General features: G+C 41.5%; 1 protein-coding gene across 2 annotated transcripts in view; it reads left to right on the top strand.

Moving 5' to 3' along the window:
* Window positions 1–1,366: 1,366 nt before the first annotated feature.
* LOC149777833 (neurotrypsin-like) overlaps window positions 1,367–26,758 on the top strand; it is a 38,941-nt gene continuing 13,549 nt past the window's right edge. The window contains exons 1-4 of one of the 2 annotated variants that reach the window (XM_089938907.1): window positions 1,367–1,600; window positions 22,494–22,635; window positions 24,151–24,329; window positions 25,197–25,338. In XM_089938907.1, the coding sequence (XP_089795033.1) occupies window positions 1,399–1,600; window positions 22,494–22,635; window positions 24,151–24,329; window positions 25,197–25,338 (665 nt within the window). In that variant the 5' untranslated portion in view covers window positions 1,367–1,398. The remainder of the gene's footprint in view (window positions 1,601–22,493; window positions 22,636–24,150; window positions 24,330–25,196; window positions 25,339–26,758) is intronic. The other variant, XM_089938908.1, reaches the window with a different exon arrangement.

Here is a 26,758-nt window from a genome sequence, read left to right on the forward strand (position 1 = left end):
GAAAGTAGTCTAAGGCCTTAGCCTTGGCAGATCACAGATATCTCACTTCCGTTTACGAGGGGTCGAGTCTCGGCTCAGTCATAATGGGTATGTGAGGAAGCTCGTCATTAATTTCACGTTTGTCGATGGTTCTTACCGAAGCTTCCATGTATAGCCTGCAAAAAATGGCGTTAAATCTACACAAGCAACCAACTATCCTAAATCAAGGCAAAAGTACATGAAGAAATATTTTCTAAAAATAAAATGAGCATTATGTTGCGGGGTTTGAACCGTATACCCTTACGTGCGAGGGCTTACTTACCCTAAGACTATGCAAGTCACACGGATCTATTTCGAATGTATTCTGATGACTCTCATGCGAACCACATCGGCTTTTTACGAAACAACGATCGGCCAAGAGGTTACAAATGTATAGAACTATTTTATCATTATCATTCCTGCAACCAATGCAGTCATAGAAATAGACGAGGTTTTTCAAGTAGATTAGAGCTCCTTTATCTCGCAGGAATTTATGACGAACAAAATGAATGATATCTGAAAAGATATATATTATTCAAGGTATATATATATATATATATATATATATATATATATATATATATATATATATATATATATATATGTGTGTGTGTGTGTGTGTGTGTGTGTGTGTGCATTTAAAACCACAATCAAAGGTATAACAAACTAAAGGAGTCGCTCCTCAATTATTCCGTGGTGGAAATATCGGTCCCTGTCATGAATACGTCACACAGGAAGGCATCGGCTACCATCACCCATTGATTAAGATAGGAATTACCTGGTCCCGTGCCAACCAGAAACACTGCATCCTAGTTTGGTCCTGCTCAAGCCACTAAAAACGTATGCCATTTCACGAAAATAATCCATGTTATTATAAGGTCTCATGAAAACGGTTCATTATGAAGCATGTTCATAGAAATTTGGTAATTATTCAAGTCGAAAATTATCTTTCCAACACCCACTTCTGAGAATTAAACAACTAATCACATAAAAACTATAAACGGATACGTAAATACAAATATCACATACCAGAGTTTTACTCTCTCTCTCTCTCTCTCTCTCTCTCTCTCTCTCTCTCTCTATATATATATATATATATATATATGAGAGACTGTGATAGTGAGGGAGATGGAAACGTTTAATATCCTAATTGGGTCATATTAAGAGTCTGAGTGCTTCAACCAATATTAGGCTTGTTAATATATTTTCATATCATTTTCTGTGTTGTACTGCAGTGATAAAGTCCAAATGAGGCTTACTTGATTGATCTGTCGATTATCTTACACTAACATCTGGGATGTTTTCCGTTCATCATGGTTACCACCCTTGAGAGCTACTAGAAATTCAATTAGACTCCTTTGCTTTACGCATAGGAGGAGGATGCATCTTGTCCTTGTGTCACGCTGTCAACTTCATTTAAAACACAAGAAAGATAGTTCTAAACTATATGTTCAGAAAGTTAAATGCTTAATAAAAATGGCGTTATGGACGAGAATTGTCAGCATTTGTTTCATGTTATTGCTCTCACCATTCGGATGCACATGTGAAAAGCAGCTGAAGCAGATGAAGGCAAGCGTAAGAGGTATGCGGTAATCAAATTGTTATTTTTTCTGGATATTTCAAGCGTAACAAGCATGTAAAAGTTTAGAAGTTATTTTAAGCGTATCTTCAACTGATTTTTTGACAGAAAATCAAAGGAAGACTACAATTTCGATGCATTTGAACAAAATGTACACACACACATCATCATCTTCAATTCAAAACAATAAGCGAGAGTGAGGAAAACAAATTTAGTTTCACAAGAAACAAACATAATATATGAACCAATCATTCAGAGCTGGTCATTATTAATGGATTAAAAGCTAAAATGGAAGTACTTATCGGTCATGACATTTGTATGCTTAGGAACCACGAGGTGATTTGGACTAGTATTGACAAGAAATATAAATCTTGGGGTTTATGAAAAGAGTTTATATGTATTGACAAATTATTTGGAGACGTAAGGAAAATCATGAATTGGTTACCGTGAAGATCTATCATAAAATAGAATGGCGGTAGAAAACTGTGAATTGGTTAACGTTTAGGTACAGTAGATACTAGAATGACACTGGAAATCCATGAATTGGTTACCATTTATGTGCAGTTGATAACAGAACGGAGCTAAATAACTATGAATTGGTTAACGTTTAGGTAAAAGAATGGAACTGGAAAAAAAGTGAAACATAACATGAAGATTAAATTTATTACTAACTTTTAACATTTAAAGTACCTTAACAATGTATAATCATATTTTGTCCAGAAACCACTCGATAAAATACCTAGTTTAATTTGCTTATATAAACCATACTGAGGTGACTGTTTGCTTCAATATCAATAACACCAGTGTAGTCGAAGGGGTAAATACAAGAGAAAAATGCACACGAACGTTTTATTCCGGAAATGAATGGAAAACATGAATCGTAATATGAGTGGAAGTAATTCAGCTATATCTAACGATACAATATCAGTAGTGAATGGGGACACCCTAGGGACTAGGGGAGTTCCATGTTAAAAAGGCAATATCCACTCTGGGGACTATGGAAAATTTAACATGGGAGAAAAACATATCCACTCTGGGAACAAGGGAATTTAACATGGGAGAAAAAAATATCCATTCTAGGGACAAGGGGAATTGAACATTGGAGAAAAAATATCCATTCTAGGGACAAGGGGAATTGAACATGGGAGAAAAAAATATCTATTCTAGGGACAAGGGGAAATTAACATGGGATTTGTTTTTTTGTTTTTTTTTTAAAAAAAGAGGGTTGGCAATTGAAAGTCAATCTCTTTTCGAGACCTATGAGTGGCCCTGAAAAGGGCCTTTGGGTTTCTTCTTCTTCTTCTTCTTCTAACTCCTCAACTTCTTTATCCATCCTCTTATTTTTTCCATCATTCCTTTATTCTTCTTTTCTGTTTCCGGTATCCAGTCCGGATAACCCATGGCTCGGAACTTCTGTTGGATTTTTATCCAGTCAGTTTCTCTAGTTCTTCCTTTTTCTTTCTATTTTCTTCTTCTTTTCTATCTTTTGTCCACCTGTCCTTTATTTTCTCCACTTCTTCATCTATCACCTTTCTCATCTTTTCTTCCCCTTTTTTCAATCTTTCAACACTCCTTTTGACAAAGGGCCACTCTGACCTTTTTTCTATCTCTTCCAAAAACCTTCTTACTTCTTCTACCTTCTCCAGGGCCTCTTTTAATGTTCCCACTCTGACATAAGGGGGATTTATTAGTCCTCTCAGTCTCTTCACTTCTTCTTCAATTAATCCTTCTATCATCTCCCTGGCTAATTTTAGTTCGTTCACGTAGTGCACACTGGTTCTTAACCTCCAATCTAGTTCAATCCTTTCAACTCCATATTCACCATCCACCATCCAAAAATAAACATGCCTTAGATCATTGAACAGTTGGGACACTTCCATCTTCTTTTTTTATTCTTTGTAGAATGGTTTCAACGACGAATACTGTGGGTTCTTATAGTGAAAGCGCGGACGTGATGGAAAATATCCCCCTAAGACATAAAATTGATATTACCTAGATCATGACCAAACAACGCGCGGACGTGAAGGAAAACATCCCCTACTTTTCTCATTTCATATGATCTACTATTCACATACGTTAACCAGCAATAAACAAACCCAAATCTACTATTTACACACGCAAATCATTAAAACGAAATCCATAATCTACTATTCACACAAACGTACGTGAGCGCTTACAAACACAAACACAAACACAAACACATACCCTCACACTAGAAAAAAGAGTCAGTGTTTATATTCACACTACTCTACATACACACATTGGCAAATCGATTGTTATTTCTTTTCTAGAGTATTGGGTAGCCCTGAAAAGGGCTGTTTGTTTTTGAACTCCATGACACCTGGTTAATGATGGCATCTTCCAGGCCTGGCACCACACACACATCTTCTTCCCCAGTCTCTTTTCACTCGTTTTGGGGGAAGAGCAGAAGCGGGATAAGTGGCTTCAGAATCCCAATTTTCTGTCTCTGGGATTCTGAAATTTCCTCTCTCCTCTTCTTTGTTTCTTCTCTCCTCCTCTTTCATCCTTCCCTCTTCTACTAGGGCCTCTGCAGCCAGCACATTCACTATACGCCTGGCATATTCCAGGTGTACATGAAGTTCAAGCAGTTTTGCTAGTCTGGTATTCATTCTCTTGATCAATCAACAAGGGTAGCTAGACTGCCGAACGAGTTTCAATTTATTCTGAAGCGCGGACGTCATGGAAAACATCCCCCTAAAACATAAAATTGATATTACCTAGATCATGACCAAACAACGCGCGGACCTAAAAGAAACACTCACTCACTTTTTATACTATCCATTACTAATTTAAACATTTTCATTAATCACTTCAATATACTATCCACATACGCAAAGCAATCAAACCCCAAATCTACTCTCCCCACACGTCAAACAGCAAAAAAACATGATCTTAATCTACTATCCACACCAACGTACTTGAGCACTTACAAACACATAATCCTATACACAAACACATACCCTCACACTAGAAAAAAAGAGTTAGTGTTTATATTCACACTACTCTACATACACACATTGGCAAATCGATTGTTATTTCTTTTCTAGAGTTTGGGGTAGCCCTGAAAAGGGCTGTTTTTTTTTGTTTGCTATGGCAATCTTTTAGTTTCTAAGAATGCGACGTCCTCTGAGGATAGACTTTCTGACGATAGGTCTGCTTCTTCGGAAAGAGAAGAAGAACTCTTTGGTGTCGATACGACAATCGACAAAGCCTCTATCAGGTTCAGGTTGCTGCTGCTGCTGCTGCTGTTGTTGTTGCTGTTGCTGCTGTCTCTGAAGTCTGTACTTCTCTGTCCATTCTTTCTCCCTGTTCACTTCTTCTCTGAAGAGCTCTTCTGTCAGGTCTTCAGTGACTTTTAACATTCTCACATTCTCTATCTCTTCAGCTTTCGGTATCAGACTATGTCTGACCCTATGCAAATTCACGTAGGCTTCGTTTAGCTTAGCTAGTTTGGAGCACATCTTCGTAGGAGGATGAGTCGACAATGGATGGTTTGACTGGAAACTACCCCGGTCCTTAAAGTCAAAGCGCGGACGTGAAGGAAAACATCCCTCTACGGTTTTCGAGCCGGAACGTTCAATGAGTGTCATGAGAGAGATAGAGAGAAGTTGAAGAGCATGAATCAACATTCTTATGCCAAACAAAAGACAAAGGCATTTTTTTTCAAAACACAACATTTTTTTAATTCAAAAATCACTTAACACTAACAAACAACTCTAACATTTTTTAACAATAATCCAACAATATAACATCAAACATTTTTTTCAAATCACAAACATTTTTGTCAATTCACACTCTATTTTAAACAGGGCTGACAACGTTGTGAATGAAATTGTGATTTCCACTGTTGGAAGTCATTAGGCCATTGATGGACACTACGTTTCCTAGCTTGAGGCAAAAGATAAGCATAATGGCCACAAAACCATCGATCTACTTTGACATAATTTCTAGAAGAAGAACGAGGATCAAAATGAGTCACTAAATGTTCTAAGGAATAGCCCAGGCTGCGATGATGCAGAAAATACACGCAATATTGTCCACACACCAAGGAATCTGTGCCTTGTAATTTCACATTATTGAATCGGGTGGTCTGAGCATTTCTTCTCATAAAGTCGATGATATCGTCTTCCAAAGGGGGCAATCCGTACGAATCGATATATTCCACACATCCTTCTTGAGGAAAGTAAACGGCTACTCAGTGGGTTCCTGGGAGATGACTGTCGTCCGTGTTGATCACATAAGCTAGATGGTCTTGAGGTTTGCGATGAGGGAGTTCATCTTTAGCACAGACGACAGGATTCCAAGAAGCCGTATACGAACTGTGGTTCAAAAGGTAATAAAGTTCCCAAGTATCCATTTTTTGTGTGTTTTTTTTTTGTTCTTCACAGATAATAATAAGTCATCAATTCGATTCTGAGTTTTTGCTTGAAAATGTCTGACAAATAACCGTTTCTTCGTTTCGTCTCCTCACTCTGATTCAGGAGAGCTTCGATACGATGGATCTCTTGAGTGGTTAATGGTGGACAAGAATGTTCACGCAAGTCTTTATACCACTGATGCAACACGACTTCGTTCGAGATGAGACTCCAAGCTTCGTCCAGATACTCGTCCAATTTTTCTTCTTGACTCAGCATCAGGCATTTATCGTGTTGAATTTGACTGGGATGATCGTTTTGACATCCATAGCACTCTTTTTTGATCAATTCCGTCATTTTTTCCACCAAGTGTTTGGCAAAACAGGAGACTAAATGTGATTCTTGTTCTGACCATCTAGACTTCATCATAACTTCGTCGTCTTTGTCTTGAGATTCTTTTTCCATGGTCTCCTCACATTCCATCTCCAAAGTTTCTCCACTAGGTAAAGAGGGATAACAGTCTTCCATAGCTTCTAATAGTCTAGAATGACTTCTCTCAAACTGTTGATTTCTATGGTATTATCGAATTCTGCATACGGGATGACGTTCACTGTCTCGTCCAGTGGCTTTGCAAACTGAAGTTCCACACGAATCTGGCCAGATTTTATAGGGTGGAAATGTCCCTCGTCGCTGCCTTGGTCTGGAGTGAAATCGAAAGCCCACAAAGCATAGCCTCCTGCGTAATCGTCGTACGTAATGCCGTGACTGGTGTTGGTCCCTAATTGTCCGGTGGCTTCGTACAGGGACAAGTACGATCTCAAGTAATTCATCTTTGTGTCACCAAAGTCAGGTTCGAAAGGACGGGTACACAAGGTCTTGCCATCGCGACTGACTTCGATTTTCTTCACGTCGAAGTGTTGAAAGTAGAAAGGATTTCAGCGAAGGCTCCGTTGAAGGCTGAATTCAAGACCATCCCAAGGATTAAACGCTTGGGTAACTGTCCTTGAAACAGATGATCTTCGATCATGGAATGATGGTTACGGGGAATGGTGAACGTTTTCACTTCCACGCGTCGGATGGGATACTTGGCGGTCGTTCTGCTCAACGTTTGACTGATGTCATTTCCCACTTTAGGTAACACTTCCACGCGTCGTACGTAGAGTTTGGCCTCCTCGATTTTGCTTTTGGCAGTACTATCAGCCAACAAATGGAAAGCGGTACTGCTACGATTCAGTCTCAAGCGAACATTTACCCCGTTCAGCAAATATTTCTCTTGCAACCACATGTCCAAATGCAAACGATCCATCAGTTCTAAACTCTTCTTATTTAAGATTTTGCTTCGTCTTTCCACAAAGACGTCATTGCTTTTATTTAATGTGTTAAACACCTTCGCTTCGTCAGGTTCCCATAGCACACAGGCTTTGAGATGAGTATTCTTGGCATCTATTCCGTACGTCAAGAGATTTTCCAGGTAGGCACGGTAAGGGTAAGTATCCATGCTGCTGCTGACCAGTTTGTTATTCAAGTACAAGTCCACTGAGCTGAACAAGGAATGCATGAAATTGTTGACGGGAGCTATATTCTCAGTGTCTTCTACTCCACCATCATCCTTATCTAGAACTTTGACTTTCAAGTACAAGTAACTGCTATTCAGATCGATGTAATCTTCGGGCTGTCCCTTGATTTCAAACTCGATGGGAGCGGAATCTGTCAATGAGGAGACGGGGTGAAATTCCACCCATTGGGATTCTTGCATCGTCATCATGGTAGGTGGCATGGCAAACAGATCCAGCTCCGACTTGGAACAGGCGATAGACTCTCGGTGCATCATTTTGTTCTGTGTCTCAATAATCGAAAACATCTAAGTCTCGAACGGTTCTTCTTTTCTTTGTCTTTCTAGCTTTAGGGTGTTTTCTTCGTCGTCTCTTTCTGCCTTGTCCTTGCTGAATGACTGACTCGGTAGCGTGCAGGGCATTTATAGGTGTTTCTCGTCGGCCCAAAAGGTCTTTACCCGTTTGCAGCAAGACATTTTTGCCTGCCCTCATAAAAGCTTCTTTGGGGTTTTGTTTGTCGATGATGACATTTTGGAGAAATTCTTTGCCTTGTGTCAGTGCCGCATCTTTCAAGACGTGCAATCCGCGTGTCACCATCGGTTTCAACACCGGAGCCACCGAACGAAAGGCCGATTTCAACATATCTCCTAAACCGTGTCCTCGCTGTCGAGCAACCCCTCGGTACACTGGATACATGACTTACGAGTCGTGAGAGAATAGTTTTCGAAAATGGAGTTTCACCGTGACTTTTCCTTTGGTGAATGGAATATTTTGTCCCAAATCTCCTTTAATAGCAATGTTGACTGTGTCCAAATACGACTTGCTGACAGGCAAATAATGAGGATGTACAAATTCGCGGTGAACGTGGTAAGTGTTTCCACCTTCCTCGTCAGCGACCGTGACAGAATTTACTTTGAAAGGAATGACACGCAGTAACAGCACGGAGGTGTGTCCCACCACGTTGTACTCCATCACATCGGAGTACACAAAGATCAAATTCAGTCACTGGTTCAGTTCTACCGGGAAACGAAAATACCTCGCAAAATGCCCGTTGTTGTCAATCTCTGCTTTCTCAATCTTTCTTGAGTGCTTATCCGTGACCAAATTGAGGTCTCCACCCAAAATGTCATACAATTCAGGGCAAAATTTAATACGTATACTTCTATCCTCACTTTCAAATTTGATGAGTAGACGGTGAGACAGTTTGTGGTACTCAATGGCGACACGTTTATTTAGTTTGGTCAGAACTTTGTCAAATGCTGCATATAATTTGTCAGCGATGGCCTCCACCAGATGTTGACCACTAAAATAATGGCCTGAGTTAATTTTAAAGTGACAAACGTAAAAAGGAGGAGAAGTGTCACTGCTGCTACGGGGTATTGGGGTCTTGGGAAGAAATGATTTATGTTGAGAAGTGGTCATCATGGTTTGCTGCACTGTTGGGTCCAGAATTTCGACGTCAAAAGTGTTTTGAGTTTCAGTGATGTTTTTGATTTGTGTTGGGTGAATCATTTCTACCAAAGCCACTTTCCAATGGGCTTCGTGATCTAATGGGATGGCCTGAGGTAATTTGGCCGTGTAACAGCACAACGTGTTGTGGGGAAACACCTCCATGGAACTGCCACTGGGTAAGGTTAAGTAAAATTGGTTTTGGTGACTCATAATTCCAGAGTTCTGTGGCTGTCCGAGGGGTTACTGGACGTCAGAGGCGTGTCTCCGCCCAAAATGGGGTCGTTGTTGTTGTTATTGGAGTGGTGACTGGCAATAGCACTGGACACAAGGTTCCCGTGGTTCCCGTTCGAGGAGAATTTGAGGGAGGGATTGGGAAGCAGGTAACCGATGCAACTGCTCAATAAAATGGTCCACAATTGTTTGTCTCCTTGTTGCAAACTCACATTGGCGATGGCTGCCCCGATGACACAATACACCACGAAGATTTGACAGAAAAAGACGATTTGCGTTTTAGGCACACGTTCTCCGCACCACACCCACAAAGGTTGTTTTTGTAAATCTTGCACAGAAGAACTAGGTGAAGGAGTGGTCGACGTAGCTGCGTCTGTGTGAAAGGGCATGATGGTCAGTTCTTTTTATAGTCGATGACTTGCGAAGCGTCGATCCAAGAATCAAAACTGGGTGGATATCCTTTCCAACGTAGTTTGACTTCTTTGACACGTCGTATGCCTACTTTACGGGTTCTGCGTTCAAGAATGCTTTCGATGTCGTACACGTCGTCTTCTTTTTTGGTCACACGTTGAAACTCGGGAAAATAAAACGTTCCTTTGAGCACTTCTCCGTTCATGTCTTCCAATTTATAGACGGCAAGATGACGGCCATGCACTCGTCCAGTGACACGAAACAATTCGGTCGTCCAGTTAGGTAAGTAACCTTTGTCGAAAGTGCGTTTGGTTTTGCCAATGCGCACCCAATCTCCTACGGCCAACACTCCACTTTTCTTGGGGACAGCCCTCGTCGGGGACGTACCAAACAGGCACTCAAACACCAGTACTTCGTTGTCGGGAGTCACTTCTTGCGGGGCACGTCCGATGCTTCGATGGTAAGATTGGTTGTACGCTTGCACCAGGTGCGGTAAGATGTCGATGTACTTCAGAGTGTGATGATGCGTAAAATATTTCCACATGCGTTCTTTCAAAGTGCGTTGAAAACGTTCCACGATGCTGGCTTTGGTTTCGGGATTCTCGGTGGCAAAAAAATGAATGTCACGTTTCTTTAATTCTTTTTGGAAAGCTTGATTCAGAAATTCGGTGCCTTTGTCCGTTTGCCATCGAAGAGGGTGACGACCGCTTTGTTTCAACACTCGTTGCAGGGCTCGCACTAACTCGCTGCTCGATTTGGAAGTCAAGGGCACAACCCAGGCAAATTTCGAAAAGACGTCGATGACACAAAATAAATATTTGTAGCCACGATTGTAGCTGGCCAAATGAGAGGCATCGGCTAAATCGGCTTGCCATTGATGATCGATGCCTTCCACTCGGGTGCGACTTCTGGAAAACGTGCCTCGAATGGGTTTGTGTAAAGTATAGGTAGCTTGTTCTTGTAATCATCGTTGCACTTGAGGTAAACGGAGACTTTTCAGTCGCATTTTGGCAGCACGATACAATTTTTGAACTCCTGCGTAACCTGCAGGATGAGAGGGATCGTAGTAAATGCTGGCTAAGACTTTTTCCATTTTTTTGTGTTTGTGTGTTAATAAGAAACCCACTCTTGGAGGATGCTACTCTTTTTCTCTTGGGGTATTTTATTGGATTGCAATGCTTTGCGTGTGCGACCGGCAATAGGTGTCGAGGAGGAGGATGTGTGAACAGGGGATATCGGTTCTTGTTTCACTTCTGTCTTCACTTCTGTCTTCACTTTCTTTTTCTCTTGTGATGAAGAAGGGGTGGTCATCATCTTTTTAATCCATCCAATTCTGGAGGTAGGTGGTGTTGTTAACTTGCGTACTATTTCTGGTGGAGTTTGAAACCCTTCTTCTTCTTCTGCTCCTTTTTCTGTCTTGGTCACTGGTAGTGGTGGTACTGGTACTGGTAATGGTGCTGGACTTTTCATCAAGGTCTTAAAATCTTTCAGAGTGGGTAGAGCTGTTTTGTCTAAAGCTTTCTGGTGAAAGAGTTGCAGTCGTTGCAAGAAGTGACCGTACTTTTGCGATTTTTCTGTTTCGGACAAATCTTGGCGATCCATCAAGGACTGCAATTCGTGTTGTAACTGGGACATCTCGCTCAAATTGGGATTGGGAGGTAAATGCGGGGTGCGTTGTTCTTGCCAACGATGGTATTCCATCCATCGTTTGTAAGGCACTAAAGCTAGTTTTCGTCCTTCCATGGGGTTGTCAGGGGTCGATTCTGAGATCTTGGGACTTCCGAGGGCCTTTTTATCTTGCCTCCACCAGTCCTCCCAACATGGTTCCCAAGACTCCTTTCAGTAAGGGACCTAACAAGAGGGATAAAATGCCTCCACGCTGGACCAACATCTTCTTCTTTTGACGAATTGGAATTTTCTTTTGAACCATTTGGCGAAGAACGTGACGATGTTTGCCTAAGCATTGTTTCTGGTGTTTGGACAAAGGTATCGTGCCTTTCAAGACGTTCAAACAACATTCGCACACGGTATCGATGACGTCTATGGAGGCTAATTGAATGAGTTTTTTTCGTAGAGGTGGAGAAGCTTTGGACAGGACAGATAACATGTCCCCATGTTTGACTAAACATGGAGGCAGTCCTTTTCTTTTCTTTCCTTGGGGCTGTTTAGAAGAGGGATGTTTTCTGGAGGGTGACATCTTTGAGTCTTCAGCACCAAAAACACTGATACCCCGACTTGGTCACAGGCCTTTTTTATACTGGAACGCGTCGCCACTGATTGTCTTTACGTCGTATCAGTTTGAGGACAGGCATGACACGTCGTGCAGGGTTACGCAACGGACTAAATCGAGCCAGTTCTTGCTTGGACAATTCCAGTAAACTTTGTAACATGCCCGATCTTTCTTGGACTTTGATTTTGGGAGAAGGTACTTTGTGAGCAGCAGCCACTGCCACTAAATTGGAGGGTCCTGCCACTGGGGAAGTTCTTGGGGTCACCAACGGAAAAGTTCTTGGTGTGATCAACGTCTCCAAGTACTCTTCAGTTCTTGGTGTCATCAACGGAGAAGTGGATGAACGTGAGGCTGCCGGAGACGCAGTCACCGCCGTGGCAGGTCGTGGTTTGCGAGTGTAAGGTTGCGTCCTGGCCGAAGAAGTGCCTCTCTTGCGATTAGTTTTCTTCTGTGGACTTTTCTTTTTCTGGGGACTTTTTCTCTGTTTCTTTTTCTGGGGGCTTCTTTTCTTTCTCCGGGGTGGTGTCTGGTAAGAGGAGGGTCCCGCCACTGGAGAAGTTCTCCTTGGGGACCTGGTCTTTTTCTTCTTCTTGGGGCTTCGTTTGACTTTTTTCTTGGGGAGAAGTTTGGGGGCATTAGGATCCGATCTTAAGAGAGAGCGAATGATGACCCCTCCTAGGGTACCGCTCCCTCCAGGTTTCAAAATGATTTGTTTTTTGGTTTGAGTGTCGATGCGGGGATCGGCCAGTTGGGTCAAAGCGACTTTGTTTCGATCAAAAAAGCGTTTGGTTTGATGAGGAATCTGAATGATCCCTTGGAGTAATTGACGTGCCGTCACCGTGAACCATCGTAAGACTTCTTTGAGACTAGCTCGTATTTGTGGATTTTTTTCTCGACTGATGCCATACAAGGCACGAATCAATTTGACGGGAAGATGCGACTGAAGGGACGACATGTTGAAAATGTATGTGAGACAGACGAAAAGGGTCTGAGGTTTTTATAGATTTTTTTGTGGAATGAAGTTAAGTCGAGGACGGAGACGTGTACAGGACAGGCCCTCCGTCTTGGCCCCAGTGGTGAAACAAGTGGGTACGAAATCGCAAATCATCGGGGGTCGTAGGTTTCAAATCGACGAGTAAATAGGCGTGTGGCGTTTGAGTGGCATCGTCGTACGCCTGAGTCAGCCAAGGCGTTCCTAACTGTTTGACTAAGACTTGCACTTGCGATTTATCTCGAGGGCTTTTAAACAAGACCACGTAATGCGCATTGAGACTGATGGTGCGATGGGCTTTACTTTGTTGAAACTAATTTTGGGTGATGTAAACGACACTGGCATTACGGTGATGCCCTTTGCGCGTGAACCACAGTTTAATTTCTTCTTCGTCTTCTCCTAACATGTCGTCAAAAATGACCAAATGGGTTTGACGGGAGTCAGAGACGATACCGTCGTCTTCTTTAGGAATGCCTTCCACAAACACGATGGAATCGCCTTGATTTTCTCGCAAGAGGCTGTACGCCGATTGCCACTCCTTGTAACACAACACGATCCGTTAAGGTGGTCGATCGATCAAATGATGTTTATGTTCGATCAAACGTTTGACAAATTCGGTTTTGCCTGAACCGCTAGGTCCAGCAATGAGCATGTTAAAGGGATGGCGAAGATACAAAGCCTCCCAACTGGCACGATCTAAGTGTTCGTCGATGACTTTGACAGTGGAAGAAGAGGGAGCAGAGACAGCAGAGATAGCCATAGTGTCAGGAATGTCACTTGTAACACGAAAACAAACAAGACAAGAGTTTATATACCTTTTTTTCAGAACACGTTTATTGAATGCTATAAATATGAATACGAAAGACAAAAGTACATAAAAGCCAAAGGATTAAGTACAAGGATAAAAGGTACATGATAACCATTAACGTGGAATAAAAACAAGTGTCTGTACAACATGTTTTGGGTAAAGTTCTGACCAGTTCTATAGGGGGTAAGCTCACACAAGTGTCCTCCCGAAAGGGTCTTTCAGGGCTGTCCACGACAGTCCTGTCCTGGGTAACGGGTTCTTCTGGTACCGTCACTAACACAGGTTGAAAAGTGACTTTTTTCCTTGAACAACTCTCGTGCATACTGGGCCACTTCTTGGGTCCAAGCCTCAAAATCCCATTCTTTCCAGGCACGGACATCTGTCCAGTGGGGATGTAAGTCACAAGCTACACACACATCGTCATACACGTCTTGGGTAGCTAAAAGTTGACGAATCTTTTTTTCCCGTAGAGGTCGAGAAGTATCCAGATGAAAACATAAAGCTTTGAGCAAAATGAGTCTCCCGTGAACATTTAAAGGCACCACTTTCATGTTGAATGGGTGGTAAATACTGTTCGTAAAGAGTCCACAAGGAATCGGCTGGTAAACGAAATCCCAGAAAACAAGTCACTAAGACACACACCACTTGTCGACCCAAATTGAATGGATACAGTTCTTGTAATAATCGATGGTAATGATCCACGGTTTGAATATGTATCATTGAGTTCCTTCCACGGAATCTGTTGGATTACATGCGATATAAGTCGTGGCATGGCAGCCTGTGTTTATAGTCTCTTTGTTTCGGAAACAATACACGTACTTTCTAGCCAGAGATCTTCGTTCTCCAGTGGGGAATTTAAATGTTGCATACTGTAACCGAAACGTCAGACTTCGTTTAGAAGTTTCCTCTTCCGCTAAGTAGATTCCACGTAAAATATGTCGGTATTCCTTTACCTTGTCTTCCTCAATGTGTTGTACTAGGTGAATCTCGAAGTAACCAAAATGATCAACACGTGGATCATCGGGGGCCTGGAAGTATTGAACAAGGTCTGACCACTGAAACAATTTCTGACGAATCAGTTCTCTTATACCATTCAGGTACCAGTGCTTAAAGATCTGGTGACGTAACGGATGCAAATGTTCTTTACGTTTGACTTGTATTTTGACCAGCTCTCGGTAAATGCATTCTCTCAACTCCACAGGCAAAGCACGAATGTTCTCGTGTAAAGTATCCATGAACAGATTATGGTCAGTTACATCAATGTCTCGGTCCCACTAAGGGTAAGTAATGACAATTCGGTGACCATCGAGCATGTTCTACGTAGGCCGAATCTTGCGGTTCCCAGTGGTGAAGTGACACACCGCAACTGAAGCACTTGACTTTATCTCCTTCGCCCAAGTAGAAAAATCCGGCTCTGGCTAATTCTTCGGGGGTCGGTCCTCCCAGATACTTAGGCCATTTTCCTTTGAACGATTGAAGATGATTTTCAAAGTCGCAGTTTTCCGACAAACGCACAGGAAACGTATATTCGTCTTTCACAGGTTCGTTTCGATGAGGGTTGAATGACATGGGCAGGAGTTTACTGAGAGCTGGATGACATCCGTAGGGGGCTAGACGTGAAGGTGAACATTCCCCTTTAAAACGAAACCCAGGAAAATGTCCAAGAGGACGAGCGGCATCGCTTTCGCATCCCTCAGGTTTGACACGCACAGCATCACTTTCCATGATAGGGGTAGTGAGAACAAAGTTCCCACGATGCTTTACGGCATCGCTAAGGTCACAAAGTACAGCATCGTACCCATCGCAAGGCTCACAATCGCATTCCACTTCCGAAGCCCCACACTTGAATTGTGCCCTTCTAAACAGCTTGTTCTGTGTTTCTCTGAAAGTATTCATCTTGTTCTCTTGGTCTTGGTAGTCCCAATGAAGTATCGATCTTAACTATAGCCCCTTTTTATACTAATCGCAATGCAGTCTCAAGCTTGTACATCGTTCCTTTTTTATGTTTTTTATGTCTTGTTTTGGAAGGTACCGTCTCTAAGGTACCGTCATCATTGTACCGTAAAGTCATGTGTGGAAAGGCCATAGAAAGGTAAGGGCAGTGCGGAGACCATCGAGTATGTTCCAGAATAGCTGAATCTTTATAGATAAATAGATCCATTCGTAACTTCAGGCCACAAGCGAAACACTGTACTTCGTATCCCAATCCTGACTCAGGTCCCAAGTAGACAAATCCTGTTCTAGCTAAAATATGCGAAGAAGGTAATCCTTTCCTATCCGTAGGCCATGCTTGAAACGTGTCCAATCGACGGGCACAATTACAATAGTCAGGCAAGAAAACCGGAAAAGGGTAGGGTTTGAACTTGGAGTTCTCATCGGGTTTCTCACTCGATTCTTGCTGTGGCGAAGTCATCCTTCTGGTGGGTGGCTATCCGCTTACAACCAAAGTTTTATACCAACATGTCCATACGGCAAAGTGAAATGATTGGGAAGTCGCACTCGCTTCTGGTACACGATTTGATAGACTTTTTCCAAGGGTCGACTGACGATGTGGTGAGTGGGTAAACGTACAATCTTGTTGGGTTGATAGGTGGTCACTTTAAAGTGTTCATCCTCTCCGGATTGCAAGGCTTCTTTCAATACCCCAAAGTTGACCACACGACTGGTACGATAATTCAGAGTCAATCCTTTCACTTTGCACGTCGTGTGCACTTCTCCTTGTGGGTCCCGGTATTCGTAGCCGTAATTTTTTGGACCGCCACTGACGAAACTTAGAATCTTGTCGTCGGGATGCTCGTCTGTCCAGGCTCCTAAAAGGTCTCTTTCGATGTCAGGGTGCTGTTGACTCGGGTGATGGATGTAAATGCAACTGTCCGTGTCAAAGTACAGGACGCGTTCCCCTAACAGTTCTAAAGCTTCGTACAATTTTAAGCGAGCATGGGCTGTCACGTAAGCCGCAATGATGACATTTCCAAAAGGGTCGTCTTGTACAAAGTCCAGATCTTCTTCGTAATTGACCAAGATCAAATCCTCGCGAACGACGTCCACGTGTTTCATGTATTTGGTTTTGTCGTGAATCATCTGGAAGTAGCGGGAAGGTTCGGTCAAATATTCCGTCTTGGGTAAACACGGTCGTTGTGCCATTTTACCCCACAAGCAATTTAACCTCACTTTGGCAAACGATCGCCTGTCTTCGTTTTTCTCGATGTGGTCTAAAGAGATGCCTTCTTGTTCATAGTATTTCTCTTTGAATGTCTTTTCGTCTTCGGGAGTGTGACACCAGGACGGATAGCCACTGGCTTCTTGCTTCAGTTTCAAAAAGGCATCCACGTAGTCGGCGAAAATGCCTTTCTGCGTGTGGTCACCCTTGTGGTATTGTTGTGTCTTGGGAAAGTGGCAACTTTCGTACACTTCTAACAGTTGGTATCCCATGCCCAGAGCTTTGAACAATTCCACGCTAACCCAGGTTCCCGACAAGGCACGTTCTTCCTGGGTGTGCTGACAAGGCTGATCTTGGTTGCACGTTTCGGCACAAGTACGGCACAAGGGAAACATCAATTTGCCTTGGCAATGGTGAGGTAACACGGGATGGTACAAGTCGGTGGGAGGCAAGACTTTGCACTTGATCAGACCTTCGTATTGTCGAATGTTTTTCAGGTCGATGTGTTCCGTCAACAATTGTGGGTGCCCTACAGGAAAGCGACAATTTTTGCACACGTAGGGATATATCGAACACACGTCCAAGTATTTGATTTCTTCTCCTTTCTCTTCGTCAGCTTGGTACAGCAAACAGGTGGCATTGGTCCTTCCTCTGTACAAACTATCCCTCAGGTTCAGGGGGTCCATCAGCTTGTAACTTTCCACGACACGTTTAAACTCGGGATCGATTTTCAAACGGCGATCGTATTCGTGTTCCCACATTTCCACCACTTGGTATCCTTCCTGTTCTAACTTCAAGCGTCGCTGACAAGTGTCCTGGTACAGCTCTTCCATGGTCCGTTGTAAAAACTGATTTTTAGTGGCACGGTCAGGGTAACAGACGGGACATCCGTGAAATAAGCAACCGTTAAACTCGTACACGATCTTGGGGTTTTCTAAGTCCCAGCCATCGACCGAATGCGTTCCGATGGTCTTTTCGCCCCCTCCGTTGCGGGAATGCTGAATCCATTTGTCTTCCTTGTCGCACAAGTAATGTAACCAGCGTAGGGCTTTGACCGAGTATTGACGTTTGACATAGTTGGCCGTTTGAGGACTGATGACAGCCGCAGTGTTTTCAGGCATGAATCGTTGTCGATACACTAAGGAACACGCTTTGGCAATGGTGCAAGCTTCCTTCAAAGGATCGACCCCTCCGTGTTCCATGAACAGTTCTCGAAATTTTCCACAGCAACGCCGTAAAATGTCCACGTCAGAACGACAATACTTTAGCATTTCTTCCTGAATGTCGAAAGGGTCCGAGGCGTGAGCCTGGTACCAAGCGTAGAAAGCTTCTCGTTGTTCGGTACGCATGTTGTCGGGGCCGTAATAATGAGCCTCAGGCAAATGGGGTAGAACGGCATGTTGATTGGCTTCCGTATTGAAAAAGTGAGGAAAATAACCTTTAGCCATTTCTGTCATTCCAAACGTTTTAGGCATTCGACTCAAAGGCATGGCCAAGTAACTCATCGAATCTTTAAACTGCACTTGTCCCACTTGCATGAAAATGATTTTGGCTCCGTTCAAAGTCACTTTATGACGTTCGGTGCCATGTTACGTATAGTATCTGAGAAGAAACTGTCCATCGTATCCGGAGAAATTGTGAGCCATCACCGTGGCATGACGATGACAATCTCGGTAACGTTCGATGTCCTCTTGGCTCCACGTCTTGTCGATGGGGTCTAAGACCCATTGGGCGAAATCGGCTAGCGTGTTCGGTCCCCGAAAGATTTTTTCACGTCCTCCAGGAATCTTGCTGCAGCGAGGGCAATGACTGAAGATAGGTTCTTGAATGCACTTCTCGCACGCTCGATGAGCTACGCAGAAATTAGGAATGTGAATGCCAGTCTCTTGCATGCATTCGAAATCGAAAAAGATGAAATTGCCTTTCTTCTTGTGTCCATCCTTTTTCTCTGGTGGGGGTTGGTATTTTTGCACGTAGCATTGGTGTTCCAAGTCCACGATGTGGTGACAAATGTGACATTTTTTCTTTCCTGAACATACGTGTGCCTTGGCACTATTAGTACGTATGCCTTGTCCACACGTAAGGCACAATCTCAGGAGTTGACAAGCACATTTCTGCTGTAAACCTTGCGTCTTCAGATGTTGTTGGTAACAGGCAGGGCTGACAAACGTGCGCAGTCAAGTTGAACAATGCACTGGTCCTTCGCTTAGACAGGGTGGAGAGGCCAAACATCCTGAGCATTTCAATCCACAATGTTTGTGTTGCTCTCGATTATTATAACCATGGTCACATTTCTCACAGTTATATTTGTATCCCAGGAATCCAGTGATACTGGTAATGGTATCGCAATGGTCATCGTGATAATAGACATGAATGTATTTTCCATCCTTAAAGTCTTACCCTCGAAACAATAGAGGCCCGCGCATTTCTTGACGGTACACTTTCAAGGTGTATCGAGGAGCTAGGGCATCTTGCAATTTTTGCATCTCAGGAATGCCACAGGGTGTGTCTTTGGACAGTCCGGCTTGTTGTACAGGAGTTCTGCTTCATTTCTTTGTTTGGCTCGGTTCGATTTTCGAATGTTCTCCCAGGCTCCTTTCCATTCTACCGTGTCGTTCTTGTTGGCATAGGTTCGTCCCACCACGATAGCCCTGGCTAAACACATCTGGTCTTGAGGGTTGTGAATTCGGACGAGGCTCGTTTTGGTGATGCGAAGGTCGTTCACCAATAACACCTTTTTGCGGCCAGTCCCTTGAGGAGGAGAGACGTGGGTCATGTCGAGTGTGGCTTTTCCATCGGTGATGTCAAACTGATCATTGGATTGTTGTACGTGTTGAATCTTGTCCATGACTTTGGAAGCAGTCAATTCTGCAGGGGTGCTAAACTCGATCCAAACAGGGGATTTCAAACCGTCGTGTTCTATGGAAAGTCTCAAGCGATCGTCTTCTTTGGGTTGACATTGTCGCTTGAGTGTGGTGAGCAAAGAATCCCACACCCCGGTGATGAACCCTTCTGCTTTCTATAACGGTGCTTCTGCCTTGAAATCTTTAAACTTCACCGTGTATTTGTAAGCCGTGGTTCTAAATTTTCTAGAGGAGCGCTTTTCCGTCTCTCGAATGGAATAGTACTTTTCAGGGTTGACTAAGGGTGGTGAACATTGTTTAGAGGGTTTGGATTCTGGTTCACTCATGTCTTCTTCAAAATCACTGGCATGAATTTGTGCCAAGACTTCAGCCCTGGTACGAGGCGATAGATCACGTTTCTGCCTCTTACTTTCTTCTTCTTTCTTCTCAAATGAATTGGATCGTTTCATATTGAGTGCAAAACGTCAAATGACTCAAGTTTAAACACCATGGGCTAATTTATAGTCATAGCAGACCAGCGTATATAAAGGGCATGTGTCTTGTCCTTTCACTATTCATTTCACTCTCAAACCGAGCACAACGATGGAAGAGACTAGCCAAATCGAATGTTTCATCAGAGCTTTGCGAGGGGTCATTAGAAAATTCTCTTCAGACCAGCCGACGGACTACTCTCCTTCCTTTCAAGATAAAAGTCAAGATACTTGCTATATCTGTCAAAAGAAAGGGCATTCACAGTGTCCAGACCGTCAAAAAAAAAACAAAAAAACAGGGGCTAGAAAAGACAAAAGTCAAGATACCTGTTATTATTGTAAAGAAAAAGGACATTGGTCTCCAGATTGCCCAAAAAAGAAACAAGAGGAGTCAGAATAAAAGAGGGATTCTTCAGAAGAAGAGAGGGATTCTTCAGACGAAGAAAGCAGCCAGGTGAAGAAAAAGAAACAGGAGAAGAAAAGAAGAAGGGAAGAAAGTGATTAGGAAGAAGAGGAAAGGACTGTGACGGTGAAGAAATTTAAAAAACAGAGACAATGAGACAGAAGAAGTGTATGAACTTTTTAAAGTGTTATGTTGTGAATTGTGAATTGGATTGTAACTATTGATAAAAGAATAAATTAATTATATTAGGTAAGTGTCTTTGGGTTTTGATTTTAAAATAAGAACGTAGACTCACGCACTCATACACAGACACGTACTATAGGGGTCAAATGGTTTTTTTTTGGAGTTATTGGCAAATTGAAAGTTTATCCCTTTTCGAGAGACGTGGGTGGCCCTGAAAAGGGCCTTTGGTTTTTGGTGTAGGGGTGAGTTTAAGCAATCAACTTTTACTGCCTTAAGCCTTTGCCACGGCCAAGGCCTACTTTTGTACTGCGTACTGTTGATGATGATTTGGTTGAAATCACTAAGGGTGGTACGGTAGGCTTAGTCACAGGGTTGACGTGTTTAGCTCGGGAAGGTCGTATTCTCCTCGGTCGTAATAAAGAAGTCTGATACATTTGTTTCAGACTTCTTAACTCCGCTAAAATGTCCAACAGTACCGTGACCGTTTGATTTTCACCCTCTTGTTTCTTTGCTGCTACTTCTTCTTGTTGTTTTTTTTTACCTCTTCTTCTTACTGCTGTTGCTGTAGGAGAAAAGCTTGTTCCGCTTCCTTTTGTCCTTGTATAAATTTCTCCAATTCTTCTTTCTGTCTCTGTCTAAAATTCTCCAATTGCGGTAATGAAGGTGGCGAAGGTTCCGGAAGAAATTCTTGCGAGGTAAGAAAATCCACAAAATCCCAATTTACCTCTTCTGAAAGTAAGTCCGGGTTCCCTTGGGCGGTCTCCACTGCTGGTGCACCCCAGTGGATCGTTTTCTGAGATTCCGTCATGTTGAATCACTGTCGCATAGATTGACTGCACACAGGCGCTAGCGAATCTATATAGACCACGTGACGTCACAGACTGCTCTCTTCGGATTGGATGCGGGCTGACTGAATTTTGCAATGCCTGTTTGCATTGGTCAACAAACTCAATCCGTTTCAATCCTACCTCTACCTATAAATAAGTGCAGTTCACTGCATTGATTCACCTGTTCTCGGTGCCTCAAGATGTGGACTGATGTGCAATCTTCTACGCTTGTGTCTTCAGTGATGTTTAGGACGGACATGCTAATGTATGTCCGATCCAAGTGGACCGTTGTCCACAAGTCAGACACCAGTCTGTGGATACGAAGAGTGTACGTGGAAAGACAAGGTTACCTCAAGAGGACACTGATTTATGGCCCTCGAGTAAGACGCAGCTTGAGGACAAGAAGATATTGCAGATGCCCTTTATGTTAAGGGCATATTAACATAAACCCAAAGGCCCTTTTCAGGGCCACTCATAGGTCTCGAACAGAGATTGACTTTCAATTGCGAACCCTCTTTATTTAAAAAAAAAAAAAAAAAAAAAACAAATCCCATGTTAATTTCCCCTTGTCCCTAGAATAGATATTTTTTTCTCCCATGTTCAATTCCCCTTGTCCCTAGAATGGATGTTTTTTCTCCCATGTTCAATTCCCCTTGTCCCTAGAATGGATAATTTTTCTCCCATGTTAAATTCCCTTGTCCCCAGAGTGGATATTTTTTTCTCCCATGTTAAATTTTCCATAGTCCCCAGAGTGGATATTGCCTTTTTAACATGGAACTCCCCTAGTCCCTAGGGTGTCCCCATTCACTACTAATATCCATATTAATAAGACACGTAATGGTTTGGTTTTATTTCCTTTCTCAGGCAAGCAAGCAGCAAAATATTAGTTCACAGAGCAAATCTGACTGACTCTTAAATATATTTTCTTTCTGAATAGGCACGAATGTGCGACTGATGGGAGGTAGCTCAGCAAATGAAGGAAGGGTGGAAGTCCTCTTCGCTGGAAAATGGGGAACTGTTTGTGATGATGAATGGGATGACAGAGATGCAATGGTTGTATGCCGAATGCTTGGATTCAGGTACATACTCATTTCTACTATTCTTGCTGGGTTCCTAATCTCGCAATAATGTCCATTTCCTTTGATACAGTTACTTGCACCATGCGTCAGTGGATTATTGATGTGGTTTTGATACAAAGAAGTGCTTCATTTTAATTAAACGACAAACTCTTTCAGCATTTATTATTTTTTCTGATAGTTACGAAACTAATGAATCAATAGAAAATATATCAAAGATAATGAATCAATGGAAAATGCATCAAAGATTTACTTTCATTTTATCCTCTGTCCAAATATGGGTCCATAACATTTGATACCGACAGCCGAAGTACTTCACGCTTGGCTGAGAAAAATCATCGGCTTAATACTTGTTTACAATGATGAAACTAAAGGAACTTGAGGGATCTAGTTTACATATCTCATTGCCAAAAGCATGGGCGACAGTAAGTGTCGTTGTGTTGAATCCTTCACACACACAAACGCACACACACAACGCACAGACACAGACACACACACACAGATATATATATATATATATATATATATATATATATATATATATATATATATATATATATATATATATATATATATTCAAAATTACGCCAGTAAATTATTGGATTTATTACGTTACGAGTAAACCTATAATGATTCCGGAATTGACAATTCATTACGTTACATAACAAAGAAGGAACACAAGGAGTGAAAACGCAAGAGCGACGTTTCCATATAAAAAATCGTTGTTCTACTGACAGGTGATAGCCAATCAATTCAATAAAATCGACATCTATACTAGGTAATGTCAAAGCATTTATCAAGTTTCTGTTTGATAGCTCCATTCAGTTTCACAAGTAATTATTCAAACAATCGGGAAATAAAAATCTTTCACTGGAAAAATAAATCATGCAAATCCACAATAAAAGTTAATCACGTTACAAATAATAGAGAAACATTTGACAAGCATCTTTTATTAAAAACCACTTTATCCAATTCGTCCCAATTTCACAGACAGTCTTACTGCATTGGAGATATTTCAGATACAAGGAATATAGTGCTGGAATATCTTAAATTATACATATTCACCACATATAAATGTATGGATAACTTCATTTTATTTTGTCGAAAAACTGATTGAAATAGTTTGACCAAATTCAATAGCGTCTTTCAGCATTAAAAAAACCCCTTCCACTAGATTAATGACTTCACAAACAAGGATGCATAAGGCTTAAATATTTCGACCGAATTTGATGTCGGTAAACCTGGAATGGAAATCTTTGAACTTTGATAGCTTGGCTAGTTGTCCAGATTCTTCCTTTCGGCTGATGCAAACCCCGTCAGAGGCTTTGCCCATGATGACATAGCTGCTCGGAGTAGCTTCAAATAGATACACTGTAATAATGCCCAATGAAATATTTTTAAAGTTACATTGATCATGTTAATCCACGGAATGGAAATATTATTATTTTCATTAATGAGTAATTATTGTTTCAAGAATTATTAACATTTCGATATTTAAGAAATATGTCATACCGTTAGCAGATCAGGACATGCAACTAAAGAGGGCACGTTTAGTGCGGGTTCAGGAAACATCTGGCTTAACAGGGTGAACTGTATCGGAAATGAGACAAACCTGGCAGATTGCAAGCATGCAGGATTCAAGCGACATGGTTGCAGTCATACTGAAGATGCTGGAGTCATATGTGGACACATACCATGTACTAACTTACGATTATATCGATGTACCTATTTTCCACTCTGTGTGCCTTGTAAAATGTTGCAAAATCAATTTCATCAAATGTGGAAACGTTATATTAAAAATATTTATCTTTTATATGAAGATTGTGATTGGTGTGAGCTGACCACGTACAAGAGGTAACTGATGAATATACTTTTTTAAAACTTAAATGCAGAAGAAATGATGTTCAGACCCATTACGCCATATGATTGAAACCATATGCATTAAAACAATCCATATCTAAAAATACATCTTAATAATAAATTTCACCCTGTTGTAACAATACTCGCATACACACAGACTGGAACAAAGGAAAATTAATATGTTAAATACAGAGTCCTAAGCTGACATAGAGAAGACGTCGAGTTGCAGCGCATGTAATAAATGGGGATTTTTTCCTTGTTTTTCTGAAAGTGAAAGTCAAATTTATTATAAAAACTCTAGACGTGTAGGTTGGAATAACATCGAGGGATTTTTCTTCTGGCATGTTTGACCACATTTAGTCAATATGATCTATCTGTGAAGGTAATTGTCAATCCAATTTACCTAGATCTCACTCAAATAATTCTATTTTTTCTGATATTATTAACCTAAAACTCTCGTATTATCTGAATGTACAAAAGCAAATGGCACTGAAAACGACAAAATAAAGAAGAAAAGGGTATACCTATTATCTTTATTATATTGTATTGAAATATGATTCTGAGTGAAAAACAATACAACTAAAATGGCTGTTTTTATATGTTAGGAATGTATTTCTTTCATTTTATCAACGAAGATTAAGTGAAAATATTTCATGGTGCAAAACGATCTTATCACAAGTTGAATGTATATTTGCCTTACATAGCAGGACACGTACGATTAATTGGAGGCAGTTCCGCAAATATAGGACGGGTTGAAATCCTTCTCGGTGGGCAATGGGGAACGGTGTGTGACGATGATTGGGATGACAATGACGCTACAGTTGTCTGCCGTATGCTGGGCTTCAGGTAGGATTATCGTCTTTTTATAACTACCTCTATAATATGCAGTGTGGTTTATCATCCTTCATACGTGACGCATTACGGCGCGTACTTGATAAGTTACAATCTGGGTCTCTTGTTCGTGGGTCTGACTATAGTTAAATTCAATCATAGCATTACTAAAAAATGTGTTTCCAGGGTAATGCAAATATGCATGGTCGCCACCTTTACTGAATATCGAATAATCATTAGTGAATTCTTCTAAAACAAGTATACAGCAAAATATATAGTAGAATTAGCTTAAATCTGACAGAGTATTTTTGTAAATGATATTTGTGAATTTGCACAGCTAAAAAAGATCTATCTGTGCAATGGAAGAATGATAAGCAAATTACACTCATATATATACCTGTTCCTCCCAGATTAAACCCCTATCCAATAATGGTGATGAGTCTTATATATATATATATATATATATATATATATATATATATATATATATATATATATGGTGGAACACGTGTGAAAATGTGCGATTTCGTCGACTGTTGAACATGTCCATTTTCTAATGATGGCCATAAGAAATACTAAAAATAATCCACTAAAGTGGAAGAGGAGTTAAATAGTTAAATTTAAAAACAATTATATCATTCACGGCTTAAAGCTTTAGAAATTCAAATAACAACAATTTGTTAATATGGGCATTGGTAATAGCTGACCATAATACGAAAATATGTAGCAAGTTTTACATACATCGGTTATATTTTTAAAAAAAAGATTTTTTACATTATCCAAGTTTGTCTCACCGTGCATTCAGCTACATGACAGTAGATTTATTAATATGATCGTAACATCTACCAATTTCATAGCAATTCATACTGGAATAGCGGCGATAAAGAGATTGTGTCATACACTGCAGTAATCTCGAAGACGAAAAAAGCAAGAAGTCCATGGCGATGAAAGTGACTTCCTGATACACATCGCATACGTTTCAAGGCCAGCCGTCATAAATAAATGAATTATTTCGCAACAGTTCATAGTAACAATTGCACTGGGTGTTGGTTTTTAACGTAGCTTTAACAATGTTTCATTCATATCGCTACGATATCTGCAAGTTATAGTGGCGTCTAGCACTGGGGCATCATGCTGCAGACTTGTAGCATAATGTCCCACCCAGTTACATTGTCCTGACACATGCCCGACCAGTCAAAAAACTAATCTCTTCATGCTGAGCGCCAGGCGAGGGAGCTGTAAGTATCATTTTTATGAGTCTTTGGTATGCCATGGATGGGGTTCGATCGCGCCGCCTACCCATTACGAGACGGACGCTCTAACCACTAGGACGTCGGAGCGGTCTGGCATAAGCGAAAAGATTTTCCAGAATTAAGCATATAAAGTTGGTGATAATATCTACCAAGTTCTTTTTACAATCCTTCAACACTGCTAT

Source organism: Sinohyriopsis cumingii, chromosome 17, assembly GCF_028554795.1.
Source record: "Sinohyriopsis cumingii isolate HCF-2022 chromosome 17, ASM2855479v2, whole genome shotgun sequence".
NCBI classification, from domain to species: Eukaryota; Metazoa; Mollusca; class Bivalvia; order Unionida; family Unionidae; genus Sinohyriopsis; species Sinohyriopsis cumingii.